Below are 22,779 nucleotides of genomic sequence, written 5' to 3'. Positions count from 1 at the left end.
CTTGTTCAGGTGACCATAGCTGTAGCTTTGTGAGTACATGTTCAGAAGACTGCATTTCATAGCACTCCTCCACTTCCTTCAGCTCTTACATTCTTTCCACACACCTCTCTTTTTATCCTCCTAGACAGGGTCTCTCTGGGTTGTCCTAGAACTCAGTAGACCAGGCTGGCCTCAAACTCACAGACATCTCCCTGCTTCCTAAGTGCTGGGATTAAAAACTTGCACCACCACCACCACCCATCTCTCTTTTCACCCCTTTGATGTGAAGGTCCCTGATCTTTGGACGGAGGGGTGCTAATATAGCTGTCCCATTCAGGGCTGGGCAGTTTGAAAAGTTCAGAGTTTGTGCATTAACTGCTGCAGGATGAAGCTTCTCTGGCTGCTAGAAGCACTAGTCTATGGGTAGAAACCTAACCCTGGAAAAAGGCAGTTTGACAAACAATAGGAGGTTTTCCTAGGTCCTATGACTTCTCCAGCTGTTTCTTTTGATCAGGTTGTACAGTAGCAGGCCTGGGTGCCCTCCAGTGGAGCAGGCATAGTGAGATATATTTTTAAGGCTTTTCTGTGACTTTGGGGAATAAAACCCAGGGTCTCGTGCATTCTAGGCAAATGCTCCATCACTGAGTTATGTCCTTGCTTCCATGGCTTTCACAGATCATCACTGATCCAGTTTAACCTTCTCACTAAGAAGGTCTGTGTAGGGTCATCTAGAGGTCCTGATCTGTGCTACAGCCATGGCTGTGGTGTGGTTGGGGATTTATCTATAGAATTGTACAGCAAGTAACTAAGGCAGTTGTGATCATGCAGAGCCAAGCGAGTATAGGTGACACATACTGCATACCGACTCCTAGGTCAAATACTGAGTCATTCTGGAGTCCGTATATGCAAGGGCCAAAGAATTATGGCCCACTTGCTAAATCCAAGCTACATCCATTTAATAAACAACGCCTTAATGGCACAGAGTTGTGATCACTCATTTACAAGTGGTCTATGGCTACCTTTATCCTACAAGAGGAAACATGGGCCATTACACCAGTCAGCACATGGCCTGGAAACTAGAAATACCATCTGGCCCTTTACAAAAACAGTTTGATATCCTCAGTTGTCTAGCCACTGGTGAGCCCACCAGACTCCAGCAGATGGCCTCAGATCCATGGTCACACAGCCTGTCCTGGTTAAACTCAGTGGGTCACAAAACAAAAGGAGTAGCCCTGAAAGTGAAAAAGACATTTTGCATGGAGAGGTGGAGGTAGGGGAGGGACTGTAGGAAAATGCAGTGGGTGGGCAGTGAAAGAAGTGAGTATTGTGCATACGTGTGAAATTGTCTAAAATAAATTTAGTAAAATTTGGGGGGGGAGGTTCAAGACAGGGTTTCTCTGTGTAACCCTGGCTGTCCTGCAACTCACTCTGTAGACCAGGCTGACCTTGAACTCAGAGACCCACCTACCTCGCCTCTCGAGTGCTGGGATTAGTTTGCACCACCACCACCCCACTTAAAAAAAAAAAAAACAAGTATAGCTATTTGTCTAGGCTGTTATTGATTATCTAACATGCGCAAACACTGAGCTCTATCCCAGCACTGAAAGTAAGTGTTAGAAATATTTAAATATATAAATGGAGCTATTTTTTTATTTGAACTTTATCCTTACAACCAACCAATCCCAAGTTCACTATGAAAACCTCAGTGAAATACCACCTCACTAGTGAGTATGTGCAGAGGAATGTGCCAGAGAATGAACCCTTTCCTTCTGTTGAGAGGAACCACGGCCACCATGGGGAAAAGTATAGAGGGTCCTAAAGACATAAAAACAGGGCAGGTAAAGATGGCTCAAAAATTAAAGGCACCAGCAATCAGGCCTGCCACCGAGGATAGCTTCCAGTACCCACATGAGAGAACGGGCTCCGGCTAGTTGTCTCCTGACTTCCACTTGCATGTCAAGGCATGTACACAGCTACACACACACACACACACACACACATACACACTAAGCACACACTAAACAAATAAATAAAATGTAATGAAAACTTTTTTTTAAAACGGGGGGATTGGAGATTGCAGAGATGTTAAGAGCATTTGATTCTCTTGCAGAGGACCTCGTTTTGACTCCTGAGACCCATTTGTTTGACTTGCATGAACATCTGTAACTCCTGTTCCAAGGGACCCAATGCCCTTTTCTGGCCTCCAAGGGCATCAAGCACTTTCACAGTGCATAAACATGTATGTAGGCAAAATACACATAATCACAAAACATTTTTAAGTTTGAAGAAATAAAGAAAAAAAAGTCTAAAAAAAATAAGCCAGGCAAGTAGCCAGGTAGTTATCTGTTGTAGCTGTTCAGTATAGGTGTGAGGGACGGAATCTGGGTCATCTGCAAAAAGGGTAAGGGCTCTTAACTGCTTAACCACCTTTCTTTTCCCTCGATGTGAAATTAGAAAATCAGTTGCATAGAGATAGAGAACTAAATACTGGTTATAGATTAGAAAGGAGAAATAGAAAAATAAATGGGGAGCTAGAGAGATGGCTCAGTGGTTAAGAGCACTGGCTCTTCTTCCAGGGGTCTTGAGTTCAATTCCCAGCAACCACATGGTGGCTCACAACTATCTGTAATGGGATCCGATGCCCTCTTCTGGTGGGTCTGAGGAGAACCACAAAGTACTCACATACATAGAGCAAATAAATCTTTTAAAAAATAAAATATAATATAATAAAATATTAGTCTTTTGGGCTGGAGAGATGACTCACCAACAGCTGTCTGCTCTTCCAGAGGTCCTGAGTTCAATTCCCAGCAACCACATGGTGGTTCACAACCATCTGTAATTGGGACTTGATGCTCTCTTCTGGTGTGTCTGAAGAGAACGATAGTGTACTTATATTCATTAAATAAATTAATTTTTAAAAAGAAATGGGTAGAAGTTGATCAAGTGCAACAAAACAGCAGATGTGACAGATGAAGTGGCCTTCCAACATTCAGGAAGCTGAGGCAGGAGAATCACAAGCTCCAGGTCAGGCTGGGGCAACACATAGTATAAAGAAGATTTCAAGTGCTCTTATCACTAGTAAAAGGGAGAGGGATGGTTAACTAAAAGATGTAGTGGATATATTCATTTGCTTCACGAAAGGAAAGCCCATGTTTGTGTACATGGGGCATCATGGTATACACTTTAAGTGCATACAATTTTAACTCCAGCTTTGCTGAAGTCAGAGTTACTCAACACTAGAACTGTGCCTGCAGCACGGGGCTGCAGAACACTAAGATACAAAGCTTAATGCTTCGGGACACCTGCTCCCAGCTGCCCTCCCTTCCTAAGAAGACTGAGGTGAGGCCAAGGCTAGTGCACTTTCTTGAGATTCATACCCAGCAAAGAGGACAAAAGGAAGAAATTGAACGCTTAGCCTGGGGTGGGGGTGGGGGTTGAGTTATGCGTATGTGTATGCACATGTGGTTTTGTACATTTGTATGTACATGTCTACGTATGTGTGTGTATATGTGTGTGTGTGTATGTGTGTATACATGCATGTGTTGTACATGTGTGTGTCTGTGTGTATAGGCCTAATATTTAGGAGATTTATTTTGTGAATGTGTTATATGTGTGATTTGTGTGCGTGTATGTCTGTGTTTATGAATCTTATATTTGTATGACGTATTTTTGTATGTGTATGTTGTGTATATGAGAGTGTTGTATGAATGTCTGTGTTGTGTGTATTTATATCTGTTTATGGGTCTCACGTGTGTGGTGAGAGGGTTGTGTATGCATGTACACACACTTGCATGCGTGTGTGTGTGTGTGTGTGTGTGTGTGTGTGTGTGTGTGTGTGTTGGGATGAAATGGAACCTGGGCCTCTAAGCAAGAGCTCTACCACTGAGTTACCCCTTAGTATCATAGCACAAATATTATTCATATAGGACCAAAGTTTAGTTTTCTGTAGATATTTTTTATTCATCCAAATGACATATTCAACCACAGAGGAAATTCACAGAATCTATAAGCTAAAAATAATGTGGATCATAAGGCAGTGTAAGAGGACAGAGGATCGCCAAAGGTTCACCCGTCACCATGCCATGCAATACAGGTGGAAGAAGACACCCAGAGACCCAACAGCCATGTGCCCTGCCCCATCAGGGCTCACTACAGTGTCCAAGTCTATGGTGAACAGATGGGAGAGAGAGAGAAGCAGAACAGTGTGAACATCGTGAAGGGAGGTGGGACTGGGATCTCAAGGGTGGAGAGGAATAGCCGAGGTGAGTAGCCATAGTGAAGTCCCAGCCTGTGCAGCCACTGAGGAAATGGGTAGAAGTTGATAAAAGGCTCATGTGAGGTGCGGGATCTGCTCTCCAGAGTGCTGGAGCTGGTGAGAAATGGAGTCAGCTCTCCAGAATGCAGCAGCCAGTGAGTGGCAGTGCCAGCTCTGCACAGCCCCACTACGTGGTCCCAGACGATAGCCCAAACCAGAGATGTCCACATGGTCTCTAGTGGGAATATGAGCCATAGTCATTGATACAGGACCCTGCTGCTGCTGCATGGCCATGGACCCAGACATGGTCCTCAGTAGCCTTAGTTCTAGTGGTGGGGGTGGGGATAGGGGGATGCAGGTGAGCCAGCCCTGAGGGTACCTGCCAGTCCAGAGAGCTGGTCCCAGGATCATGAGAGCCCCTCACCAGTTGCAGCACTCAGAAGGACAGGCCCTGCAGCCCTACTGAATAGCACAAGAGAGCTGACCCTGATGGGAAGGATACAGGTGAGCCAGTCACAAGGGTGTGAGGGCACAAGAGCTGACCCTGCCTCCTGCCGATTACAGCATTGGGTAGGCTAGCCATGGCAGTGCAGGAGAGCTCACCCTGGTGGTGTGGATGCAGAAGAGCTGGTGGGCTGACAAACTGAGCTACCATTCAGACCCAGATCCACCCCAAAATCTACCCCATCTACCCCACTAGAGTGTAGGAAAGGATCAGTCTGACTGACTCAGTACTGCAGGATCCCCATGACACAGGACAGCAAGATAACTGACAGGAGTCCTGGTGAGGATTCAGTATTGATGGTGTAGCCAGAGTCCTCAAAAACACTGCAATGAACATTTGCAAGAAAACATGCGTGGACAAAAGTATATACTGTGACACACACTGTGACACACTACAGCTTCTCTGACAAGATGTTTTCTATGCTGTATTTTGTTTTTGTTTTTGTTTTCTTTTGTGGGGGAGGCTACGGGGCAGAGGGCTGATATGAAGGTATGGGGAGATGGGTGGGGTTGGGATTCATGATGGAAAACTCACAAAAAAAATCAATAAAAAGTTTAAAATAAATAAATAAATAAATAAATAAATGTGGATGTAAGCATGAGTTTGATCCCCAGCACCCACACAAAAAGTCAGGCATGGACTCGACTAAACCAGCATAATCCCTAACTGCATTTATAATATTTATCCTTATTCCCACAGATAAGTGTAATTCACACATCTCATCAAGGAAATTTCTCTTTGCAACAGATGGAGACCATTATAGAGAACTACAACTAACCAAAATGCAGAGTTGTGAAGCCCAGTCATTACATCTACAACACAACTGCATCCGAGGCCTGGGTATCATTACGAAAGTGGAGGTGGAAAGATTACCAAGGTCAGAGGTAAGAGAAGTTTGCTGTGAGTCTCCTAGAAACATCATAAGTTACACCCATGAAGTCTTACCAACGTGACTGCCTAAACATGACCTAAATCAGTATTACCCCAATAGACATGCTAATGTGGAAGAGAAAGAGCTCAACAGGCCTCAGACACTGCAGGAAGAGCTATAGGAAACAAAGAGAACAAGAGAAGCACTTCTCCTAGGACAAGCACACTAATTAGTTAACCAATACCAAATGGCCGGCCCTGAAACATACACGTAAAATTATACAGACTAGCAGGTTGTATTTATATTCTTGAAAATATATACTTATATGTACACATGTATATGTAACAACAATTAAAGAAAAAAAAGCCATGAATTTGAAGTAGGGGAGAAAGTATACATGGGAGGACTAGGAAGGAGGGAAAGGAAGACAGAAATGGTGTAATTATACTATAATATTTTTAAAAAGAGTTAAACATAGAGGAATGAGTTTGTAATTCCAGGGTTGAGGAGGCAGAGACAGATAGATCCTTGGGTTTTGCTGGCCAACCAGTCTAGTCAAATTGGATAATCCTAGATCCAAAACAGAAGTCACATCTCAAAACAAAAAAAAGTGGATGTCTCCTGAGGAACATCTGAGATATAGCCCTTTTGTACATGAGCCCACATACACAGGAATACACAGCATATTTACATATATACACTCACACACACACACACACACACACACCAATATTGTTTTGTATCTAGAAATAATTTGAATTTATTGTATTTAAATTTCATTCACAAACAATCCGTTTCCAAAGGCCTCAAGGTTAGCCCCCCAATTCAGCATGAAGTCCAACTTCATTAAACTTTAAAATCGTATACAAATTTTATGACATATCAAATAAACTAAACAAGCTAAAACAATAAAGAACATAATACTACCTGAGGACCCAGCTATACCACTCCTGGGCAAAAGATGCTCCCAAAAGGTGCTCCAACATATAACAAGGGCACATGTTCCACTATGTTCATAGCAGCCTTATTTATAATAGCCAGAAGTTGGAAACAACCTACATGTCCTTCAACAGAGGAATAGACACAGAAAATAGACATTGTGTACATTTACACAATGGAGTACTACTCAGCTATTAAAAACAGTAACTTCATGAAATTCTTAGGCAAATGGATGGAACTAGAAAATATCATCCTGAGTGAGATAACCCAATCACAAAAGAACACACATGGTATGCACTCACTGATAAGTGGATATTAGCCCAAAAGCTCAGAATAACCAAGATACAATTTACAGACCACATGAAGCTCAAGAAGAAGGAAGACCAAAGTGTGGGTGCTTTAGTCCTTCATAGAAGGGGGAACAAAATACTCACAGGAGGAAATACAGAGACAAAGTGTGGAGCAGAGACTGAAGGAAAGGCCATCCAGAGACTCCCCACCTGGGGATTCATCCCATGTACAGTCACCAAACCCAGACACTATTGCAGATGCCATGTAGTGCTTGCTGACAGGAGCCTGATATAGCTCTCTCCTGAGAGGCTCTGCCAGAGCCTGATAAATATAGAGGGGGAATGCTCACAGCCAACCATTGGACTGAGCATGGGGTCCTCAGTGAAGGAGTTAGAGAAAGGACTGAAGGATTTGAAGGGGTTTGCAACCCCATAGGAAGAACAACAATATCAGCCAACCAGACCCTCCAGAGCTCCCAGGGACTAAACCACCAACCAAAGAGTACACATGGTGGGACTCACAGCTCCACATATGTAGCAGATGATGACCTTATCAGGCATCAGTGGGAGGAGAGGCCCTTAATCCTGTGAAGGCTCAATGCCCTAGCGTAGGGGAATGTTCAGGGTGGGGAGGTGGGAGTGGGGGGGGGAGCACCCTCACAGAAGCAGGGGGATGGAATAGAGAATTTCCAGAGGGGAAACCAGGAAAGGGAAGGACATTTGAGATGTAAATAAATAAAATATCCAATAAAAGAAAAAAACAATAAAGAAAATGAAGCTGTGGGTTATGTGATTATTGAAATCTGAATTCTCCACTTCATGGCTCCCTGAGTCAAAGTCATGAACTAGTGAGCTCTGGAATGCCCTGCATTATGCAGTGTATCCTGACCTATACTGGCTGGTACATCAGCAGACAAAGCTGAAGTAGAGGAGCCAGGCTGACAGTGTACCTTATAATGAATATGATAGCAGATGACCTAGAATCCATATATGAAATGCACAGAATTTATGACATAAAGGCAAAAGCCACTTTATCTATGAGAAATGTCTATTCACAAATGTCCAGTTTAGTCATCATAAAGGAAGTTCAAGCCCCAAGTTCATTGCTAAATTCAACAGGAGACCCAAGAAAACTGATGGTGCTTCCAGCTTTGAGAACTGCACACAAAAACTAGTCCACCTTCATTCTAATTACTTGGTTATTGGGGAGGAAAGCATTTCATCTGTTTATGAAGTTGTCTTTACAGTGATCAATTATAAGAAATGAGGTCACCATCAACCCAGCCAGTTCATTAAACTAATCCCTTATTGATGAAGTCCTCGCTTAGAGTCCACACCCTTGACCAAGATCTGCATGGCAGGTTGCTTCCTATTTGCTTCTGACAGTGACAGGCACCAGAGGGAAGAGAGGGGAAAGGAGAAGGAAGGAGGGGGGCAGGGAGAGGGAGAGTGGGGTGAATTTTATTCCGATTTGATTGCCATCAGTATCAAAATCACTTCTACTTCTTTTGGTTTACAATTTAGTTATTTATAATATGTGTATGAAGGGGTGTGCCTGCCACTGCACACACATGGAGGTCAGAGGACAACTTACAGAAACTCATTCTCTCTACCATGCAGATCCAGGGAATTGAGCTCAAATTGTCAATAGCAACAGCAGACATCTTTACCTGCTGAGCCATCTCTCAGGTCTGTGATTTCTGTTTCTGTCATGGTGGGACCAGCTGCTTGACCAATCCCCCTGAGAGATAAGTACAGATCCACACAGCAGTCTCATTTTCATCTTTGAAACTTCTAGGACCTCACATCAACTTTTCTTTTTACTTCCCAGACCTGGGCTGCTCAGAAGATCTCACAAGAATAATCTGTTAAAACCACAGCGTTGTAAACAATTGTGTTGTAGAGCACTTGCCTCATATATACAAGGCCATAGCTTACATTTGGAGCACTGTCAATAGAATGGAAAAGAGAGTCAGGGAAGAGTAAGAGAGAGAGGGAGGAGGGAGAAGCAGAGTGAAGGGGGAGGATGGAGAGTTGCCTCAGCAGCTAAGAGCACTTGCTGTTCTTGAGAGGACATGTGTTAAATTATAACTTATAACCTCCTTAAATCCAGTTCCAAGAAATCTAGAGCCATCTTCTGACCTCTATGTGTCAGACATGCACCATGGTGTACATACAAGAAAGCAAAACATTCATACATACACACAAAAATTTAGAGACTGGGTGTGGTGGCACATAATCCTCTAGTCCCAGTGCTCAGGAGGCAAAGATATGTTGATCTCCATGAGTTTGAGGCCAGCCTGGTCTACATAGCAAGGTTCAGGCAAGCCAAGGCCACATAGAGAGACCTTGTCTCAAAAAAAAAAATGACAACAAGAACAAAATTTAATCTTGCACACACACCAAACCCCGACACTATTACTGATGCCATATTGTGCTGCAGACAGGAGCCTGGCATGGCTGTCCTCTGAGAGGCTCTAACAGCAGCTGACTGAGACAAATGCAGATACTTACAGCCAACCATTGGATTGAGGTTAGAGACCCAGATGGAAAAGTTAGGGGAAGGACTGAGATAGTTGAAGGGGATTGTAACCCCACAGGAAGAACAACAGTGTCAACTAACCCTCAGAGCTCCCAGAGACTAAACCAAAAACCAAGGAGTATACATGGGCTGGTCCATGGCCCTGAGCTCATGTGTAGCAGATGACTGCCTTGTCTGGCCTCAGCAGCAGAGATGTGATTAAGCCTGTGGAAACTCGATGCCTCAGAGAAAAGGGATGCTGGAGGGGGTATGTTGCCTGGTTGGGGAACATACTCACAGAGGTGGGGGGTGGGGCAGAGAGAGGGAGATGGGGTGAAGAACTCAGGGAGGGAGGACCAAGAAGGAAGGCAACTTTTGAAATGTAAATAAATAAAATAGTTTAATAATAATAAAGAAAATTTAAATGTATAAACAACATAAACAGAAAAAATATTAGGGAAAAAATTAAAGAAATCCTAGCATTTCCCTTTTTTAACATTTATTGAGTGGGTGGGTGGGTGTTGATATACTTGGCATATCCTGTGTGAGGAGGTCAGAGGACAACTGTGGGAGCCAATCCTCCCCTTTCATAATATGAGTCCAAGAGAATGATCTCAGGCCATCCAGTTTAGAGACAAGTGCCTTGAGTTCCTGAGCCATCTTACTAGCCCAGCATTGCCTTTTTGCCTTTCTAATCCTCTATTGATCGTCTATGCTCAGTCTGTCTTTCTTAAAAGAGTTCTTCTTCAACCTGAATGGTCCTTAGAAATATATACTACAAGAAATAAGCCAGACACAAGGCATGATTCCAGAAAGTATCCAGGAAGGCAAGTTCAGAGATGGGCAGTGGGTGTGAGGTCATCAAAAGCTAAGGGCAGGGGAGAATTGGGAGTCACTGTTTAATTACATAAACAGTTCTATTTGGGGAGCAGGAGAGATCCTCAGTGGTTAAAAGTCCTTGATGCTCTTGCACCTGAATTTGGTTCCCAGCACACACAGTGGAAGACACACAACGACCCATAACAACAATTCTGTGATGTGAGAGATTGTTTGCTTTTAAAAAAAATCAAACTTGGAATTATCCTTGACACTTATATACAGCAGTTGTGTTGTAGATGGGACGAGGCTCGATACCTCCACGTTTTTATTGGTTCTGGTTAGCTTTAATGGTCTCTCTATATAAAAAAAGAAGTTTCCTCGAGGAGGGATGGGAACTGCATGTACCTGTGGGTATAAAGACAAATATTCAGATGCAGTTGGAGATAATGCTGATTTAATAAGGCAATGTCCAAGGTTTTAACAACCCTGAGTAGTTGACTAGGTATTCAGCTCGTGGCACACCTCTTAGTGAGAGGATCTTATGTCCAATATGAGAACTGTTGGATACCGAATAGGTATCATGACATCAGTGCACCCTTAGGGTTAGTGTGCTCAGCTGATCGCTATTGTGACTCATAGGAATCATAGCTGGGTAAGGATTATTGGTTGCTGCCCTCCTTTGGAACTTTGAGTGGCACTTGCTGGGACCATGAAAAGCTGGTCCTCAAGGAAGAGTCTTTCAAGTCAGTTCTAGCTAAAGAGACTGTGCCCTGTGTCCAAAATGCAGGGTGTCCTCAGCAGTAGAGACATATCTTCCACCTCTGGAGGGGAAAAAAAAAAAACCAGAACCATGGCAACAGCCTACAATCTTTTGGGAGTCTCTTGAATAACCATGACCCATAATTCAAAAGAGGAATTCTCATGGCCGCTGTTGGGATTTTTGTTAGACAATCTTTAGCTCTTGAGAGAGAACATTGTCAACCCAGTTGGGAAAACTTTATTTAAATTATGCTTATTTATCGACTGATTTATGTATATTATAGATATTCTTGGGAGATAGTTAAAAGTATGATTTTGTGTGACTTTTTCAGACATTCTTACTGTTACTTTATGTTCCTTCCTCGCTCTTCTGTATTTATCTCCCTCCCCATCTCTAATTCAAGGTCCCCATTTTTCTCCTTCAGATCATTTGTCCTCTACTATTCCCTTCTCCACTGCTCCCTGCGCCCACTAGAAACGGTCATTTTACTTTGCTAGTTTCTGTAGTTACTTTGGGTTACATACTCACTTACGAAGCTTCGGAGCTAGGAAAGTCAGATACAAAGTTTGTCTTTCTGAATCTGGGTCTTTTGGAGTTCCATCCATTTATCTGAAAAGTTCACGATTATGTTCTTCTTTACATCTGTACAGTATTCCGTGGTGTGTATGTATGTGCCACATTTCCATTATCTACTTCTCAGTTGAAGGACATTTAAGTTGCTTCTATTTAGAACAGCAATGGACATGGCTGACCAAATGTCTGTGACATAGGATAGTTGAGTCATTCAAGCCAAAGAGTAGAATAGCTAGGTCATGTGGTACCTTTATTTTTAACTTTTTGAGGATTCTCCACACTGATTTCCAGAGTACCTGGGCACCAACAGTAATGAGAGTTCCCCTTTCCTCACATCTCCTCCAGCATTTGTTGTTCGTAGGTTTATTGATCTTTGCCCTTCTGCCTGGGGTAAGATGAAATTTCAATGCAAATGTTTTAATATACATTTCCCTAATTGCAAGGGACAATGAACACTTTTTTGAGATATTGTTTAGCAGTTTCTTCCTCCTTCTTTTCCTCCTCCTCTTCCTCCCCTCTTCCTCCTCCTCTTCCTCTCCCTCTTCCTCCTTCCCCCTCTCCCCTTTTCCTCTCCTCACCCTTCCCTTCCTTCTCCCCTCCCCCTCCCCCATTCCTCCTCCTCTTTTTCTTCCTAGAATTCTCTGTGCAGGTCCAGACCCATTTTTTTTAAAACAGGTTATTTGTTTCTTTGATTGTTTTCGGAGTCTTTATACATTCTCGATACGAATCCTTAACCAGATGTATATCTGGGAAGGCTTCTTTCCCATTCCATGGGCCTGCTCTTCACCTGATTACTTCTTTAGTGTACAGAAGCTTGGCATACACACTCCTTTTCTTCTTCTCTTCTCCCTCCCCCCACCTCCCCACTCTACCCCCAAATTTGAGAATGGAATCCAGGACCTCACACATGCTGGTTAATTGTCCTACCACAGAACCACACCCTGAACTTGCTCCTTGTCATTTCTTGGAGCCTTTAAGCTCCTCTCTTTTGGATCAGTCATAAAATATAGAATAGGTTATTGTGTTTTGTTTCCTATGTTTAATCCTAATTGCCTGAGGGTTTAAGCATCCTTAATTACAAAGCAGAGTAATAGGCCCAGAGAATCCAATCTATGCAAATGAATTTGTCATTTGCCAGAAACTTCTGATTAACAAGTCCTGGCTTTTGTAATTAGGCTTAATTTGAGAAGAGTTTAGAGGTTTGATCCTGGGGCTTAGGGTTCCAATGATATTGTATCAAGATAAACTGTCACTCAGACTAGGGAAAATTAATCCCCAAAAATATGTGTATTACATTAATGAAAGTAAAAAACAAATATACAATCTAGCCTTGTTTTTCTTTTTGCTTCTCAACAAGCTGCTTTATAAAGGTTTTAATTGTCAAGTGATACCTGTCTCTATCTATGGGTATCATGTGGTTTTGTGTGTGAGCATGGTGTGTGAAGGTGGTATATTCACACGTGTGGGAATGTGGATTGAACTTGTTAAGGCAGCTGCTCCTTTGGGCAGATTCCTGGGTGAAGACAGATGATGCAACTGACTTTGTGCCTCCCTGGCCAATGTTTCCCACCCAGTGCTTTCCCACTAATGCCTCAATAGAGCAGGATGAATTCAGCCCTGATGGGAACACTCAGTAAATGGTCCTTCCTCTCAAACCACAGAGTTAGAGAGTATTTCACACCCACCCAGGAGGCATGCCCCAACAGTTCATGCAATCTCCACCTGTTTCCAAACAGGATTTCTATCACAGGCCCCACGTTTTTGTGTTCTATACTAACTCTTCATCCCACATGCTGGTATTCCAGGGTATTTGTTTTTATTTCCTTTTTATGTTTATTTTTGTTTTTAATTATGTGTGTGCCTATGTGTCTGTTTGTGGGTGTGTGTACATGGCTCTGCTGCTCATACAGGCCCAAAGAAAGCATCATAGTCCCAGGAAATAGACTTACAGGTAGTTGTAAGCCACCATATGTGGGTGCTGGGAACTGAACTCAGCTCCTCTACAAAAGCAACTACCACTCTTAACTGATGCTTTCCGTGCCCAGATCACTCTTTAAAGTGATCTTATCTGATTGTCCATTAACACAGAATCTTATTTGGTAACACAAAGAATGAAAAACTGGTGCAGGTTATAACATGAATGAAGCTTGAAAGACTGGAAATTTCCAGTTGCATTGAGCCACGTTGTGCCAGGCATAGAGAGTGGTACACGCCTGTAAGCCCAGTTACTCAAGAAGCTGAGGCAGAGGCTCTCCCAATGAACCACACCCCCCGCCTCTCACTGGGGGCTTCTAGGCAGGGACTTTACCTCTGAGCCATGTCCCCAGCCCTGGTTATATCTCCTTATGCATATGTACAAATGGTGCTGCAGAAATAGAACTGCTCATTCAAAGGGAAAAGGCCTTTTTATTTCTGATATATTTGTCAGTGGACAAATGCTAGGTGTATTTGAGGTACTGGAAATAATGTGATTTTTTTGGTTTTTTTTTTTCCTTTTTTTTTTAATTAGGTAGTTTCCTCATTTATGTTTCCAATGCTATCCCAAAAGTCCCCCATACCCTCCACCTAACTCCCCTACCCACCCACTCCCACTTTTTGACCCTGGCGTTCCCCTGTACTGGGGCATATAAAGTTTGCAAGTCCAATGGGCCTCTCTTTCCAGTGATGGCCAACTAGGCCATCTTTTGATACATATGCAGCTAGAGTCAAGAGCTCCGGGGTACTGGTTAGTTCATAATGTTGTTCCACCTATAGGGTTGCAGATCCCTTTAGCTCCTTGGGTACTTTCTCTAGCTCCTCCATTGGGAGCCCTGTGATCTATCCAATAGCTGACTGTGAGCATCCACTTCTGTGTTTGCTAGGCCCCGGCATAGTCTCACAAAAGACAGCTATATCAGGGTCCTTTCAGCAAAATCTTGCTAGTGTATGCAATGGTGTCAGCGTTTGGAAGCTGATTATGGGATGGATCCCTGGATATGGCAGTCTCTAGATGGTCCATCCTTTCGTCACAGCTCCAAACTTTGTCTCTGTAACTCCTTCCATGGGTGTTTTCTTCCCAATTCTAAGAAGGGGCAAAGTGTCCACACTTTGGTCTTCGTTCTTCTTGAGTTTCATGTGTTTTGCAAACTGTAAATGGGTATTCTAAGTTTCTGGGCTAATATCCACTTATCAGTGAATACATATCAAGTGAGTTCCTTTGTGATTGTGTTACCTCACTCAGGATGATGCCCTCCAGGTCCATTCATTTGCCTAGGAATTTCATAAATTCATTCTTTTTAATAGCTGAGTAGTACTCCATTGTGTAAATGTACCACATTTTTTGTATCCATTCCTCTGTTGAGCGGCATCTGGGTTCTTTCCAGCTTCTGGCTATTATAAATAAGGCTTCTATGAACATAATGGAGCATGTTTCTTTCTTACTAGTTGGAACATCTTCTGGATATATGCCCAGGAGAGGTATTGGGGGATCCTCCGGTAGAACCATGTCCAATTATCTGAGAAACCGCCAGACTGATTTCCAGAGTGGTTGTGCAAGTTTGCAATCCCACCAACAATGGAGGAATGTTCCTCTTTCTCCACATCCTTGCCAACATCTGCTGTCACCTGAATTTTGGATCTTAGCCATTCTGACTGGTATGAGATGGAATCTCAGGGTTGTTTTGATTTGCATTTCCCTGATGATTAAGGATGCTGAACATTTTTTCAGGTGTTTCTCAGCCATTCAGTATTCCTCAGGTGAGAGTTCTTTGTTTAGCTCTGAGCCCCATTTTTAATGGGGTTATTTGATTTTCTGGAGTCCACCCTCTTGAGTTCTTTATATATATTAGATATTAGTCCCCTATCTGATTTTAGATAGGTAAAGATCATTTCCCAATCTGTTGGTGGCCTTTTTGTCTTATTGACAGTGTCTTTTGCCTTACAGAAGCTTTGCAGTTTCATGAGGTCCCATTTGTCAATTCTTGATCTTACACCACAAGCCATTGCTGTTCTATTCAGGAATTTTTCCCCTGTGCTAATATCTTCGAGGCTTTTCCCCACTTTCTCCTCTATAAGTTTCAGTGTCTCTGGTTTTATGTGGAGCTCCTTGATCCACTTAGATTTGGCCCTTGTACAAGGAGATAGGAATGGATCAATTCGCATTCTCCTACATGATAACCACCACTTGTGCCAGCACCATTTGTTGAAAATGCTGTCTTTTTTTCCACTAGATGATTTTAGCTCCCTTGTCGAAGATCAATTGACCATAGATAGGTGTGTGGGTTCATTTCTGGGTCTTTAATTCTATTGCATTGGTCTAGTTTTCTCTCGCTATACCAGTACCATGCCATTTTTATCACAATTGCTCTGTAGTAAAGCTTTAGGTCAGGCATGGTGATTCAACCAGAGGTTCTTTTATCCTTGAGAAGAGTTTTTGCTATCCTAGGATTTTTGTTATTCCAGATGAATTTGCAGATTGCTCTTTCTAATTCATTGAAGAATTGAGTTGGAATTTTGATGGTGATTGCATTGAATCTGTAGATTGATTTTGGCAAGATAGCCATTTTTATAATGTTAATCCTGCCAATCCATGAGCATGGGAGATCTTTCCATCTTCTGAGATTTTCTTTAATTTTTTTCTTCAGAGACTTGAAGTTCTTATCATACAGATCTTTCACTTCCTTAGTTGGAGTCACGCCAAGGTATTTTATATTATTTGTGACTATTGAGAAGGATGTTGTTTCCCTAATTTGTTTCTCAGCCTGTTTATTCTTTGTGTAGAGAAAGGCCATTGACTTGTTTGAGTTAATTTTATATCCAGCTACTTCACCAAAGCTGTTTATCAGGTTTAGGAGTTCTCTGGTGGAATTTTTAGGGTCACTTATATATACTATCATATCAGCTGCAAAAAGTGATATTTTGACTTCTTCTTTTCCAATTTTTATCCCCTTCATCTCCTTTAGTTGTCTAATTGCTCTGGCTAGGACTTCAAGTACAATGTTGAATAGGTAGGGAGAAAGTGGGCAGCCGTGTCTAGTCCCTGATTTTAGTGGGATTGCTTCAAGCTTCTCACCATTTACTTTGATGCTGGATACTGGTTTGCTGTAGATTGCTTTTATCATGTTTAGGTACTGGCCTTGAATTCCTGATCTTTCCAAGACTTTTATCATGAATGGGTGTTGGATTTTGTCAAATGCTTTCTCTGCATCTAACGAGATGATCATGTGGTTTTTGTCTTTGAGTTTGTTTATATAATGGATTACATTGATGGGTTTCCATATATTAAACCATCCCTGCATCCCTGGAATAAAAACTACTTGGTCAGGATGGATGATTGTTTTAATGTGTTCTTGGATTCGGATAGCGAGAATTTTATTGAGTATTTATGCATCAATATTCATAAGGGAAATTGGTCTGAAGTTCTCTATCTTTGTGGGATCTTTATGTGGTTTAGGTATCAGAGTAATTGTGGCTTCATAGAATGAGTTGGGTAGAGTACCTTCTACTTTTATTTTGTGGAATAGTTTGTGCAGAACTGGAATTAGATCTTCTTTGAAGGTCTGATAGAACTCTGCACTAAACCCATCTGGTCCTGGGCTTTTTTTTTTTTTGGTTGGGAGACTATTAATGACTGCTCCTATTTCTTTAGGGGATATGGGACTGTTTAGATCATTAACTTGATCCTGGTTTAACTTTGGTACCTGGCATCAGTCTAGAAATTTGTCCATTTCGTCCAGGTTTTCCAGTTTTGTTGACTATAGCCTTTTGTAGAAGGATCTGATGGTGTTTTGGATTTCTTCAGGATCTGTTGTTATGTCTCCCTTTTCATTTCTGATTTTGATAATTAGGATGCTGTCCCTGTGCCTGCTTGTGAGTCTGGCTGAGGGTTTATCTCTCTTGTTGATTTTCTCAAAGAACCAGTTCCTCATTTGTTTGATTCTTTGAATAGTTCTTGTTTCCCCTTGGTTGATTTCGCCCCTGAGTTTGATTATTTCTTGCCGTCTACTCCTCTTGGGTGAATTTGCTTCCTTTTTTCTAGAGCTTTAGGTGTGTTGTCAAGCTGTTAGTGTGTGCTCTCTCTAGTTTCTTTTTGGAGGCACTCAGAGCTATGAGTTTCCCTCTTAGAAATGCTTTCATAGTGTCCCATAAGTTTGGGTATGTTGTGGCTTCATTTTCATTGAACTCTAAAAAGTCTTTAATTTCTTTCTTTATTCCTTCCTTGACCAAGGTATCATTGAGAAGAGTGTTGTTCAGTTTCCCCATGAATGTTGGCTTTCCATTATTTATGTTGTTATTGAAGATCAGCCTTAGTCCATGGTGGTCTGATAGGATGCATTGGATGATTTCAATATTTTTGTATCTGTTAAGGCCTATTTTGTGACCAATTATATGGTCAATTTTTGAGAAGGTACCATGAGGTGCTGAGAAGAAGGTATATCCTTTTGTTTTAGGATAAAATGTTCTATAGATATCTGTTAAGTCCATTTATTTCCTCACTTCTGTTAGTTTCACTGTGTCCCTGTTTAATTTCTGTTTCCATGATCTGTCCATTGATTAAAGTGGTGTGTTGAAGTCTCCCACTATTATTGTGTGAGGTGCAATATGTGCTTTGAGCTTTACTAAAGTTTCTCTAATGAATGTGGCTGCCCTTGCATTTGGAGCATAGATATTCAGAATTGAGAGTTCCTCTTGGAGGTTTTACCTTTGATGAGTATGAAGTGTCCCTCCTTGTCTTTTTTGATAACTTTGGGTTGTAATTTAATTTTATTCGATATTAGAATGGCTACTCCAGCTTGTTTCTTCAGACCATTTGCTTGGAAAATTGTTTTCCAGCCTTTCATTCTGAGGTAGTGTCTGTCTTTTTCCCTGAGATGGGTTTCCTGTAAGCAACAGAATGGTGGGTCCTCTTTGTGTAGCCAGTCTGTTAGTCTATGTCTTTTAATTGGGGAATTGAGTCCATTGATATTAAAAGATATTAAGGAAAAGTAATTGTTGCTTCCTATTATTTTTGTTTTTAGAGTTGGCATTCTGTTCTAGTGGCTGTCTTCTTTTTGGTTTGTTGAGGGATTACTTTCTTGCTTTTTTCTAGGGCGTGGTTTCCGTCCTTGTATTGGTTTTTTTCTGTTATTGTCCTTTGAAGGGCTGGATTCATGGAAAGATAATGTGTGAATTTGGTTTGTTGTGGAAAACTTTGGGTGTCTCCATCTATGGTAATTGAGAGTTTGGCTGGGTATAGTAGCCTAGGCTGGCTTTTGTGTTCTCTTAGGGTCTGTATAACATCTGTCCAGGATCTTCTGGCTTTCATAGTCTCTGGTGAAAAGTCTGGTGTAATTCTGATAGGCCTGTCTTTATATGTTACTTTACCTTTTTCCCTTACTGCTTTAATATTCTATCTTTATGTAGTGCATTTGTTGTTCTGATTATTATGTGTTGGGAGGAATTTCTTTTCTGGTCCAGTCTATTTGGAGTTCTGTAGGCTTCTTGTATGTTCATGGGTATCTCTTTCTTTAGGTTTGGGAAGTTTTCTTCTATAATTTTGTTGAAGATATTTGCTGGCCCTTTAAGTTGAAAAATCTTCATTCTCATCAACTCCTATTATCCGTAGGTTTGGTCTTCTCATTGTGTCCTGGATTTCCTGGATGTTTTGAGTTAGGTTCTTTTTGCGTTTTGTATTTTCTTTGATTGTTGTGCTGATGTTCTCTATGGAATCTTCTGCACATGAAATTCTCTCTTCCATCTCTTGTATTCTGTTGCTGATGCTTGCATCAATGGTTCCAGATTTCTTTCCTAGGGTTTCTATCTCCAGCGTTGCCTCACTTTGGGTTTTCTTTTTTTTTTCCATTTTCACTCAAATATATTAAATATATATAATTTATAAACTAAAATATATCTTTATAATCTATTTTCATTCACTCTTGCTTAACAGTCTGACACATAACTATTTATAATACTACTTACAATATAACTATTTATAATAACTAGAAATTCCAAAAACTATTTTTAGAACTTTACATATGCACATTAATATAATTAATTTTATTTGTATTTTTAATTTGAAATGTCTGAATTACTCCAGAATTTATATACCTTGAATTTCATAGTTACAGTTACTAGACACACAGAAAAACTTTACTACTGACTATGGAAACAAAGGACAGTTGAACTCTCCCTTCATGTTACAAAGAAAAACATTCCTCAACAACATGCAAAACTTAAAAAAAGTATTTTAGTGAAGGCAAAATAAAGACTCTTAGTTCTTTTGGTTTGTTTGTTTGTTTGTTTGTTGTTGTTTTTTGAGACAGGGTTTCTCTTTATAGCCTGGAACTATAGGCTGTCCTGGAACTCACTTTTTAGACCAGGCTGGCCTCAAACTCAGAAATCCCCCTGCCTCTGCATCCCAAGTGCTGGGATTAAAGGCATGTGCCACCACCGCCTGGCTCGACTCTTAGTTCTAAAAAGGTTTTTAAACTCATTTTCAATGTCAAGCATGTTAGCATACACTTTTAATTCCAGAAATAAAGGACAGCCAGGGTTATACAGAAGGACCCTGCCTAAACAGCCAAAACCAAGCAACCACAAAGCCAAAGCTTTAGCAGCATGCCCTGGTGAAGCAGAATGCTAATATTTCACAATACACTGTCAATACACTCCAGCATATGAAACTGAAAGATTTGCTAGGGGGGCTGATGAGATGGCTTAGTGAGTAAGAGCACTGACTGCTCTTCTGAAGGTACTGAGTTGAAATCCCAGCAACCACATGGTGGCTCACAACCATCCGTAATGATACTCTTCAGAGTCAGCTACAGTGTACTTATGTATAATGGTAAATAAATCTAAAAAAAAAAAAAAAAAAAAAAAAGATTTGCTAGGGAATGATTGCCTTGTTCCCATACTGCCAAATAATCCACCACTATTAAACTGCTCAGGAGGAGACACCTCATCCTTATGGTTGAGTTCTCAAAATCCACGTGGTGCAGGAGGGAGCTCCCACATGAAGGCGAACAGAGGGCAACAGGCTGAAAGACCACTCTATACAACTGTGAAAGAGAAGCCTAGGTTACAGTAGAGACCCCAGGATGCTAGAGATGTCAGAACTGAGAGGATATCTGACAAGGGGAGCTGTACACAAGGAATGAAACCAGTCCAAGGGAGATTTTAAGATGTGAATTCCCAGCTTCCCATTTCTGCCACCGTGCCTGCTACTTGCTACTGTGCCACCCACTATGATAGATTCTTATCCCCCTAGAACCATAAGCCCAAATAAACTTTATTACACCAAATTAAAAAAAAACAAAAGGAAAGAAAATCTATATAGGGAAAATTAAGTATCACCTGATCAAATAGCAACCGAAGCTGTCTCTCAGACTCTCCTACCCATTTACTCAGGCAATCAGCACCTTTCCTCATAAAGAACGCCACTCTCTTATCCCCTCAGCTGCAGTCATTGGCAAGTGCTCTAGCAGCCAAGGTTTTTCCAGTTCCAGGTGGTCCATAAAACAAACAACCTCTTGGGGGTTGAATTTTAAACTTTTCGAAGACTTCTGGATAAAGTAAGGGAAACACCACCATCTCTTTTAGAGCTGCAATGTGACTGGACAGACCGCCAACACTGTCAAATCGCACTAAAGAATCTAGTTGCATTGGGTCAACATCAGCAAGGCTTGCTCCAATTTTCATTCGATCTTTATAAATTCCTCTTATTTCATCTTTCCGAAAATTTAGTGGGAGGCACCTGTTAATTGCTCTATTTTGGTTCCTTTTTGTTCTCCTCTCAAAGCAGTCGTCTTCAGAGGAGGAGGAGGAAGTAGAGTCACTACTGTGGATGGCATGCCTTCGCCTGCTCATTCGTTTACAATAGGGACTTCTTGGTCCCGTAGAAGAAAATCGGTATCTTGGTCTTGCAGGAGAAGCAGGGCCACTATAAAACATGTTGGGCTTTCTCTGGTGACGAGGTTTACTTTCCAATGGAGACTGGTAGTAAACAGTTGCTTTTCTCTGCCTAAGATAGTATCCTTTTTGATTATCTTCTTCTCCATCTTCTTCATCTTCATCATCTTCACCATCATCATCCTCTTGCTCTTCATCCTCTTCTGATGATTCCACACTGCCGTCCTGGTTATCAGTTGTTTCTTCATCAGCTCGCTGGATAGCCTTTAGTTTTCCTCTTGTGCACATAGTGAGATTACTCTCTTCTGTTTCATTGAATACTCCCAAATCTTCAAGCTTCTTCATTCGCTGTCTACACATCTTTTTCATGTCATCCATCTTTTGAAGAACAGCTTCAGCAGTGTTTGTTATAAGCTTGTCAAATAGCACAGACTGGTTCATGGTACTGTAACGACTTCTAATCCTGCAACTTCTTTGAACTTCAACATCTCCATTTTGTTCATGCAAATGTTCTGTAGTTGGAGCAATGTTTCTATTCCTCAATGAGCAAAGAACTGGAATAACTTTGTCTTCTTTGCACTCTTCTTTTTTATCAGCCTGCTGTCGTGCCAATTGCCTTGTGAAATGTCTGCCATTGGAGTATTTCTCGCTTCTTTCCACATTCTTGTCAAAACTAGACTCTGAAAAAGTTTGTGCTTGGTTTCTCAGAGACCTTAAAGAGCGCGTGTTGTGGTAGGTTTCAGCTCCCTTAACTGAGAATCCATCACCCGCCGCCTTGGACGCCATCGATTTCCTGGGCTGCCTCCTACCGCTGTCCTGCAGGCTGAGGAACTCACTGGACAGGTCCAGAGAGTCGGTGGCCGAGGAGGTGGTGGAGCGACTGTGCAGCTCCAGGCTGCTGCGGAGGACCACCATGGTGCCCCGCTTGCAGAAGCCGGAACCCGAGGTGGGGAAGAGGAGAACCTGGCTCCGGAGGAGGCTGCTCAGGCGCTCACGCGCTCTGAATTCTGGCGCCACCTGGGTTTTTTTTTTATTGTGTCTACTTCCCTTTTTAGGTCTTAGATGGTTTTATTCAATTCCATCACCTGTTTGGTCATGTTTTCTTACAATTCTTTAAGGGATTTTTGTGCTTCCTCTTTAAGGTCTTCTACCTGTTTAGCAGTGTTCTCCTGTATTTCTTTAAGTGAGTTATTAAAGCCCTTCTTGATGCCCTCTACCATCATCATGAGATATGCTTTTAAATCCGGGTCTAGCTTTTCAGGTGTGTTGGGGTGCCCAGGACTAGGTGAGATGGGAATGCTGCGTTCTGATGATGGTTAGTGGTCTTGGTTTTTGTTAGTAATATTCTTACCTTTGCCTTTCACCATCTGGTAATCTCTGGAGTTAGTTGTTGTAGTTGTCTC

General features: G+C 41.8%; 1 protein-coding gene across 1 annotated transcript; it reads right to left on the bottom strand.

Annotated features, from left to right (window-relative positions):
• Positions 1-20,710: 20,710 nt before the first annotated feature.
• Positions 20,711-22,291, bottom strand: LOC147002684 (ATPase family AAA domain-containing protein 2-like). Its single transcript, XM_085842576.1, is given in 2 exon segments — positions 20,711-20,731; positions 20,822-22,291. Coding segments are annotated over 2 exon segments (1,491 nt in total).
• Positions 22,292-22,779: the final 488 nt, after the last annotated feature.

This window comes from Mus caroli, unplaced genomic scaffold (assembly GCF_978045245.1).
Source record: "Mus caroli unplaced genomic scaffold, Mus_caroli_1 scaffold_9, whole genome shotgun sequence".
Classification (NCBI taxonomy): domain Eukaryota; kingdom Metazoa; phylum Chordata; class Mammalia; order Rodentia; family Muridae; genus Mus; species Mus caroli.
The sequence above is the reverse complement of the archived record's forward strand: the minus strand, read 5'-3'. Positions and strand labels throughout refer to the sequence as shown.